At 45.8% G+C, this 9,756-nt stretch overlaps 1 protein-coding gene across 1 annotated transcript; it reads right to left on the bottom strand.

The window, feature by feature from the left end:
* Positions 1-373: 373 nt before the first annotated feature.
* LOC135514595 (mucin-2-like) lies at positions 374-8,634 on the bottom strand. Its single transcript, XM_064938021.1, has 4 exons — positions 8,406-8,634; positions 7,189-7,409; positions 5,058-5,253; positions 374-4,432 (listed from the first exon to the last, which is right to left on the bottom strand). The coding sequence occupies exons 2-4, from the start codon at positions 7,315-7,317 to the stop codon at positions 2,691-2,693; spliced, it is 2,067 nt and encodes a 688-aa protein (XP_064794093.1). The 5' UTR covers positions 7,318-7,409; positions 8,406-8,634; the 3' UTR covers positions 374-2,690.
* Between the last annotated feature and the right edge of the window lie 1,122 nt (positions 8,635-9,756).

The raw sequence follows: 9,756 nt of genomic DNA, 5'->3' as shown, positions 1-9,756 counted from the left end.
TCAATAGTCTTACGTCTTCCTCTGTCATCCGATCTGAAAAAGGGACAGACAAAAACAATATTGAGAAAGGGCTTATGGGAAGTTTGACTGTCCAGTTATTTCATCTTAGTGGCAGAAAGGAGATAGGGAACTTTGGAATCATGACCTTCATGGATGGACAGTTAATGAAGTAATAGAATGAGGGCTTCAGGTGTAGGCTGAGGTGAGTCGATGCCCTGGAAAGCTTGTCTGTTTACGGTTCCATTAAAACCATGGTGAATGAATTCCCAGGGAAGAGAAATCATTATAAACCATACACTGAGATTCTACTCGTTCATAACATGGTAGTGTAAATGCCCTGCGGAGAATAACAAACTGGATAGGATCATCCAAGTCATGTATATTACTCTCTTTATTAGGTGACACAGATGTACATTAAATGTTGTGTACAATATGACAATGGGACAAAACTATAAAGGCGCTGTTGTACCATAGCAGCAACTTTTGTTGACAATTTGCAAATGTTAATTGAATGTCATATAAAAGATTTTGTACGTGTGTTTTTTTGGTTTCTCTCCCTAGGTCTGCAAACTACAGGTATATTTTCCCAGTGTGTGTTTGTGTGTATTAGATACTTCATGAGTAACTGTAGATGAACTACAGAACCGGAGTCTGACTTTTTTCATTTAAAAAAAAAACTTTAAAATGGACAAACATGTTTCACACACACACACACACACACACCACACACACACACCACACACCAGGGTTATGTACCAATACATCTGCAGTCCAGCGAGAAACAAGAGGTATCAGTTATGATGACAGATAAATGACACACTGCAAATGCAAATTCAGCACACAGTACATGAACAAACGAAGGGCAAAACAAGAAAAAAAAATGGTCCTTCTGAGTATTTCTGGATTCTGTGGCTTCAGTGCTTGTGTTTTGGACATTGCAAGCCCTTGCCCGCCCTCACCAAGTTACGTTTTTTTCCCCTCAAAGTAGTAAAAGTCTACTTTTCAAACCACATTTGGTGGTTTTGTGTGGGAGGCACGTCCATGGAGTAAAAATACCCTTTAGCCAGCGCTGTAGTTACATATCACTCCTTTCCTAGAAACTCAAGCCTGTTTTTTTCTGCAACTTACATTCACAAAAATGTCATATGAGGAGATAAAACACATGGGGTCACTTCAGAACTTCCAATAATTTGATAATCCTCGAGCTGAGCATATGAGGTCCATGAATGCAAACTACTTGAATCGCTGCTTAGTTTGCTTGGTATGCCAATCAATTGTTACATTCCTAAGCTTTGCTCTTGCATGGGGGAATGTACCCCACTTCTGAGTGACCTGTCATTAACATACCATGAGGCAGCAGTGGAAATCAATGGGTGCATAAATACCTATCAAGTAGGATATCATCAATATTTATGAGTAGGATGGTTACCGTCCTCACAGGGAATATAGATACATTCTAATAGATTAGCGTAACGTGTACGCTGGGAGTACGTACAGGGAGTGAATTTAATAAATAAATGAACATGGAACAATGCAAGCAACACGAGTAGCCTATATACATGAACCAGCTAGTCAGGAACAGAGTCAATAACACCTGAGGAAAGAACCAAGGGGAGTGACAGCTGTAGGGGAGGTAATCAGGAAGGTGATGGAGTCCAGGTGAGTTTCAAGAGGCACAGGTGCGCGTAACGATGGTGGCAGGTGTGCGTAATAATGAGTAAACTGGTGACGTTGAGCGCTGGAGAGGGAGTAAACGTGACAATTCGTGAGTGAAGTCAATTCAACCTTATTCTGCCGGGAAAGTCCTTCAAATCTTGTCCTTATTCACGCTCATAAGAACTTAACGGTGAGATACATCACACTCATAATAACCCCCTGGATAACAACAACGCTGAAAATCGGTAAACAAAGTAACATGTTGTGAGGCTCTTCAGTTCTCAGGTGACTTCACAGCCAGTTTATAATGGTTCAAGTCCACTTTATCAGTACCTGCCTCAAAAGGATCAGTAATCAATATAGTGTCATACAAAGTAAGTGTAAATATATATATATATATATATATATATATATCCATCCATCTTTGGAGAGCGAGAGCATGTAAGGATTCTCACTGGTAGCTGAGGATGTGACATCAGAAGGTAGCAAAGGTAGTAAAAAGTCTGTCTCTGCCAGATGTGCCAAAGCCAAAGACATTCAGCTGTCTGCATTACCCTTTGAACAAGTCTGTTTTTGTCTGTTTCGGGCCCAGAGAACAATAGAGGTACATGTTTTCTGTAAAGTACAATATGTCTTGATTCAGAGGCAATGTAAAACACTTAGTAGGACCACAGTTAAATCGAGCACAATAAAGAGACAGTGCTTTGATGCATATACGTGTGGGAGTTGTTGGGTGAATGCATTTGTGGGTATGAGTGCGTGTGCACGTGGGTGTTTGAGTGCGTGTGTGTCTGTTTGACGAATGTGTGTGTGTGTGTGTGTGTGTATTTGTCAACTCGGCCATGTGACGTGTCGGACTCGTTTGTTAGCATTCAGCGCTCAGAACCGGGTGTGCCGGTTTCAGCCCGGATCCTGTTTCATTCCACCGTAATGTCGGTATCCTCTCCTGCCACGCCTCACACCCTTTCAGAAAAACTCCAGAGGCCTTCGTTACGTCTGTCCACCTGGAAGCTGAATGGAGGTTATGCAGAGAGTTAGAGAGTGTCTTTCAGCAGTCCCAGTTTCCGGAGAGCTTCTCTGCGTGAATCATCCGTCACTCCCCGTCCGGAGAACTGCACTGTGATCCCCTGGGAGCGGAAGGATGGCTTGGAGATGGACTTTGGCCGGGACTCCGGAGAAGTGGGAGACGCCACCGCCCTGTTGGCGCTAGGGGGAGTGCTATAGCGGAAAGGTCTGGAGGCTGGAGAAGGCACTGGGGCTAAAACTTTGCTGGGGGACCTCACTGGGGTGTGTGTGAGGATATCAGGGGTGGAAACGGGGGAGGGGGTGGTGTGGGATGGGGTGACCATTCTGGTTTTCCCCCCGTAGCTCTTGACCTCGTAGGACATGGTTTCTCCTTTGGTTGGGATGGAGGTTGGTGGAGGCATCCTTTTGGCTGGGGTGGAGGTTGAGGCTGGGGGAGACATCATTCTGGCTGGGGTGGTTGAGGCTGGGGGAGACATCACTCTGGCTGGGGTGGTTGAGGCTGGGGGAGACATCACTCTGGCTGGGGTGGTTGAGGCTGGGGGAGACATCACTCTGGCTGGGGTGGTTGAGGCTGGGGGAGACATCACTCTGGCTGGGGTGGTTGAGGCTGGGGGAGACATCACTCTGGCTGGGGTGGAGGCTGGGGGAGGCATCACTCTGGCTGGGGTGGAGGTGGAGGCTGGGGGAGGCATCACTCTGGCTGGGGTGGAGGCTGGAGGAGGCACGTCCCTGCTCTCAATGTCTGGTTGGGTTAGGTCCGCCCTGGTTGTGGTAACAGGAGCAGGTTTCATTACCTTAGTCTTACCCCCGTAAGGGTTGAAGTCACTGTGAGAGGTCACTGGGTGGGCCTTACTGCCATGGCCACTGGTGGAGGGAGCAGCAGCCTTAGAGGGGTTCACCACGATGGTCTTCCCGCCATAGCTGTTAAAGTCCTTGGACGAGACTTCGGGCGACGGAGAAGCAGGCTTGTTGTCATGGATACTTGCATGAGAGGTGTTGCTGTTGACTGTTGCTGGTGGCAAGGTCTTTGCCTGTTTGGCCACATCTGGATTAGTCACGGATGTCAGTGTAGGGGTAGGCATAGGAACGGGTGTAGAGGTGGCAACCGGAATCGAGGCAGCAGTGGGTTTGATGTTTGTGCTGCTGTTTCGGGTCAAGCCTAGTTTGGACAGTGCCTCCATCCGGGACTTATTTGGAGTGGGATCCTTGAAAGACACACTGCGGGTGGGAAGGTTTACATGGGCCTTCTGCAGACCGTGGATCTCCTCCGCCTCCACAGGGTGGGTCGTCCCTGATAGGTTAGCCAGCATCTGAGACTTCCTGTCCTGGAGGTTCACACTGGCCAGCGAATGGCTGTGGTGCTGGTTGCTGCCCATTATCATGCTGATGTTGTTGGGGTAATGGGTGGGCTTGGCTGAGGTGGTCAGGTCCTGTTTGATTGGATAATCTGGGTGGGTGGGTGGTCTCTCTCTGTCCTCTAAATTTAGGCTCCTACGGCAGTTGGGCAGGACGGAGGAAGAGAGGATGTTGGTGTTCCCCACACTCCCCTGGTGCTCTGCAATCTTCTGGGCGATGCGGACGGGGGTGGGGACAGAGCCTACAGGCTGGTACAGGGCGTGGCCATAGGGGGCACTGTCCTTGCCAGGGAGGGGCAGGTTGTACTCTGTAGGGAAGTTTTCCATCACCTCACGCCTTGGCTTGTTCTCAAAATGCCTCTCAGGGTTGTTCATTACCATATTCTGGGTGAAATCTGCAAAGAGAAAGAGTTTGACAAGTAAACTCATCAGTTCTCTACACGTTCTGTATCTTCAAAAGACAAGGTCAATGGCAAATCTATATCTTCAAAGAACCATTGGGTCAATGGAAAGTCATGTAATGATGTACGCTGAGAGTCGGGAAGCAAGTTAGGGGAGTGAATACATTTTAACAAACGAACAAAACAAGAAACACAAACAGAGCACCGCCATGAAACGGCAACAACGACGACTGGGGAAGAAACCAAAGGGAGGGACATATAAAGGGCAGGTAATCAAGGAGGTATATGGAGTCCAGGTGAGTGTCAGGCGCGTAATGCTGGTGACAGGTGTGTGCCCTAACGAGCAGCCTTGTGACCTGGAGGCCGGAGAGGGAGCACAAGTGACACTATACAGTACAAATGTCCATGTTGAGTAATCTGTCATGCTGATGATAGTGAAGTCTGATCTCATTTGACTGTAGTAATTCTAATGATCCAAGGGACTGATAATCAAATGTAAACATTACTGTTCAGGGTGGAGCAAGGAGTGAACTGTTCTGTACCTGGCATGGGGGGGTTGAATGGTGCATGTGTGGGGTGGACCAGATCAGTCTGTGCTGGGCGAACCAGGTCTATGATGTCCTGGTCCTTGGTCGGCCTGTCCAAGGCTGAGAGGGTGGTACGGGGCTGAGGCTGGGGGCGGATGCCCGGATGGGGGGTCCTGGTCCATCAAGCTCATCTACTGCTGGGGTAGTCAGCAGGGAGTCGATGGTCTCCTCAAAGAACAGGATACAATCCTGCTCCTCCTGGCTTAAGAAATGCAGCGCCTTATCCTCCTGTAGGGGGCGACACAGAGCAACACAACACACGAGTTACTTGGATGGGAATCGCCAACTACAGGAACACACTAGTAGATCATCAGAAACGTAGGTTAAAAGGTGATCTTTGGTTAAGGGGTAATTGGTAACACAAGTTACATTAATGTGACATACAGTATTGTATAACGGTATCTGGGGCGGCAGGGTAGCCTAGTGGTTAGAGCGTTGGAATAGTAACCGGAAGGTTGCGAGTTCAAACCCCCGAGCTGACAAGGTACAAATCTGTCGTTCTGCCCCTGAACAGGCAGTTAACCCACTGTTCCCAGGCCATCATTGAAAATAAGAATTTGTTCTTAACTGACTTGCCTGGTTAAATAAAGGTAAAATAAAAAAATAAATCTCCTATACCATAATCAGGTCTAGTGTATGGAATATACTTCCTGTTGCCCCAAAAAGTTATGTTAAGGATGTAAACAAACACAGATCCTGTTGGTTTAGCCTTTCCCCTCATACTCGAAAGGAACACACTACACTGAATGTCGGTGTGCTGTGTTTTAGGGACCATCCGCTCGTGGACATCTGACTGCCAACATTTTTTGCATGATTCTTAACCTAGAGACCCTAGTCTCCCAATCCATCCAGCTGCCTGCCATCTCTTGTATGTTTGTGTGTGTGTGTATGAGCCACGGTGAGAACACAGGGCTGCTGTTCGTGCTCTCCCACCTCTCAACCTTCTAATCCCCCCCCAACCTAGCACAGAGACCTGGAGGAAGGAGCCTACACCCTCCAGCAGGGAGGCCTCACTGCCTACATGTTACATCACTACCTGTCCCTCTGTACAGAGCACATACAGCCACAGAACACAACACAATAGACATAGGGTATAAAATGATGGGACTGCTTTGACGGCTGCTGGATGACACCGACCATAGATTTTTCCACTGCTCCCTGGGGTCTGTTTCACTCAAGATAATACGCAGAATCAAAGGGCAACCTGGTTAGATTGTTTAAAATGAACCTTAATGGGTTTAGGAAAAAGGTATTAGGTCAACAGAATGCACAAATGAGCTAGAGACTAGCTATATATACTGAAGATCCCCCATAAAACAATGTGTCATCTAAATACACACATGTTGTCAGTAGACACACAAACCCAGGAAAGTGCACACAGACACAAATACCTGGTTGACAATGGCCCATTTTTATTGCAACAAGAAAATAAACAACGGATGCACCTATACACCCTTTCATCAACCGTTACCACCACTGTCAATCAGCGACAAACCAAATATTCTTTGTTTGCCATTTCAGGTTACGACCCTCTGCCTGTGATTACTAGGGTGAACAGGTTACCGCAGCAGGATAACATCTCGTTGCTAGGCATCGCTGTAGGGATGGCGAGATCAACCTTTACCAGAGGTAAATCTTTACCACAACACAGACCTGTTCTACTCAGCCACGCACACCAGCCATACACACACACATGTACGCACACACCCATGTGCACACGCACAAACACACACATCTGCAGGCAAACTCATTTGAAACCAAACACAAAGACCACTGACTTCTGTTGTGTGAAGCAGGACCAACAAAACTGCACCTTAACCGGTTTTCCCTCAGTCTCTCTGTTGTGTGTGTGTGTGTGTCATCCCTGAGGCATGCAACAGGATGTAGTCATTAATCCTGTGTAATTTCTCAGTGACAGCGTGACAGAGTGGGGCATGGAGACAGACTTTGCTGTATAAACAGATCAGTCAGTTTTTTTTTAAAGTCACACACTGAAAAGCACCTGCTCTAAACCAGGAACAGGTGGGTGAATACTTCAACGCCATGCCCCCCTAATATGGGTGCGTAAATTGTGAACAAAGGGAGAAACATTGAGACATTTTGACCTAATATACCAAGAGAATAAACCATTAACGGAAAGGGTTTCATATAAGTTATACTCACAAATGGTTTACTGTGGGAGTTTCTATCAGCGCCGTCGTGACCCCCGTTGACCCCGAAGTGGAGGTTCGGATTGGCCTTCACTCGGACTTCCATGGTTATCGGGTCAAATGCCAGGCGACTCGTGGGCATCTCATGAGGGGCCAGGGGTTTCCGAGCAGAGAGAAAGTCGAGGGAACGTGTCTGCTCTCACTCTGAATGACCTTTTAATCTCCTCAAGCAGTCTGGAAACAGAGAGAAGTGGGGACAGCTTTCAGGAAAGGAGGCTAGGTCAAACAATAACAGTAGTAGGTGTACAGTAGAAGACTACTTCCCTGATAGCCTGAACAAAGGGTGTACGGTAATAGAATGAATAATAATATACTGGTGTTTTGGTTTACTGTAACATCATGTTGACGGTCTCAATACTCAGGGAAGACAGCTAGTGAGAACAGAACACTCCCCCACAGCTCCCCTGGCAAAATGTCTTCCTCATTCCTTCCACCCCCCAAAAAACATCTATTTCATGTAAATACCAAACTCTCAAGACAAAGTTTGAACTCCAAACGGACACTGATTCAACCATCTCAGCTGAGGTGAAGTACCAGTCATTTTGCAACAGGTTGTCATGTTTGCCACTGCTGGTCGCCTCAGCGGGGCAACACAACCAAGTCATAGCCAAGTTCAGTAGGTCCCTGGACTAGTGCGTCGTTCTCTTAATACAGTTATCATACCCTCTATAGCAGGTAGTTATTACAATATACCAAGTACATACAGTGCAGGTTTTTGCACCCGTCACTCCGTGGGTAGTCATGGCCCGGCATTGTCCAGTACAAAGCTCATAAAAAGATAAGACGAGTTATTCTGGATCAGGTATGTTAGCGACGAGCAAACAGGCTCCACCGGACAAGCCCTCCTTGTTTATGACCTTCAAAATAAACTTACATTGGATGCTCAAAGCTGTTGATGGGTGATTTGTCAAGGTGACTGCTTTGACACATTCCATTCTCGCCATTGGTTTCGATGTAGCCTATGAGTTTATGTCATGATCAAATAAAGACCAAAAATAAGGTATTTTGCAGTGGGACACTGGGACTTCATAATCCCCATTCCCAATATTTTATTTGCGGATTTGAAATATTATACCCAATTAGTCCAAAATAAGCGTCCATAGTCACAAGGTATGGTAGACACATTTACATTGAATGTACTGTACTTAACTTTCTTAGATATGCACTTACCTTTATAATAATCTTAAAAGAACCATAATATATCCAAATGTCCCAAAACGTCACTCTGTATACAGGGATGAAGTAACAAACTCTTCCTTTTCGTAGAACAAAAACATAAAATCGTTAGCTTTGTTCTCAGAGTTCTCTGCCCTCCAGTTTCCTCGCGGTACAGGCGTACTTGGCGAACTCTCCGTGCGTAATGTAGCAGGTCTCCTGCTCCAGTGAAGCGTCAAGCGCACAAGACTCCACCCAATACCGCAGCTGAGCAGTGAACTGGAGCTTTCTTTCAAGTTCTGGAGACCGCCCACTGACTACTAGAAATTATCAAGAGCGCCTTTCTCTGAGTCCCAGTTAAATATGTAGGCTATTATAGGCTTTTTCACTTAAACAATTAAGCAATCTTGGCTAATGACAGCGTGGCCATCCCTTGAACTTAACGCACGCACGAACGTGTCACATCTGGAATGTTCCTCAAACCTTTTGCTTCAGACCCTATATGGCCTTAATAATTATGAGCTAATATCATGCACGAGATGTAATTAATAATCCCGTTTAGCCTACAAATCTCGTGTAGCAGCTTTTGCCCTGCCCTGGTTGGGACCAAAACTTAACAAACCCGATTCTCTGGACTAGAGTTTCATTACAGTTTCTACTTTGGAACAAATGAGGTTGGCACGCAATTCACGCCATACCCTGGCATTGTTATTAACAATTAATTCATAGGCAGGCATGTCTGATATTTTCATGAATCATAGTGATTATTTTTTTCCAGCCTCGTGAATGACATCATTATTGGCATTCCAAAGAACTGTTATCATCATAGCAACACCCAAATTAAAATACAAGACAATTGGAGAATTGTTATGTAGTTTGGTTTACGTGCGAACATTTCGTTTAATTTGAGGACATTTTTGTATTTTTTTTGGCCATGACCTGGTAGTCTTTGGCCGCAGTTTTTGCTGCTGGCATGACACTATTCACCACCCATAATAGAAAGAGAGTTCGTCTTTGTATCTGTGCCATAATGGCTCCTGTGAATGCATGGGCAGCACCATTGAGCGCTATCTCAATTTTAAAGTAACACGACTTCTTATTTTGTGTTTGAAAAAAAGCGTAAAGCTAATATTGGTGATTTTTCTCCACCTCTAGTGCTGGAGTACCCAGTGGTGATCCGTCATTCTGGGAAGGCACAGCAGTGCCCCACGTGCTTTGAGCCCCATCTGTTTAGACAAAATGTATATTTATTTATATATATATTTTGTTGTTGTTGCCTGTTTTGCATGTTATTTTGGCATTAATACATGTCACATATCAGTTTGAAAACAATGTAAAAAAAAATGTATTGAGTTAATAAATCTGC

The sequence above is a fragment of the Oncorhynchus masou genome, chromosome 26, assembly GCF_036934945.1.
Source record: "Oncorhynchus masou masou isolate Uvic2021 chromosome 26, UVic_Omas_1.1, whole genome shotgun sequence".
Lineage (NCBI taxonomy): Eukaryota > Metazoa > Chordata > Actinopteri > Salmoniformes > Salmonidae > Oncorhynchus > Oncorhynchus masou.
The sequence above is the reverse complement of the archived record's forward strand: the minus strand, read 5'-3'. Positions and strand labels throughout refer to the sequence as shown.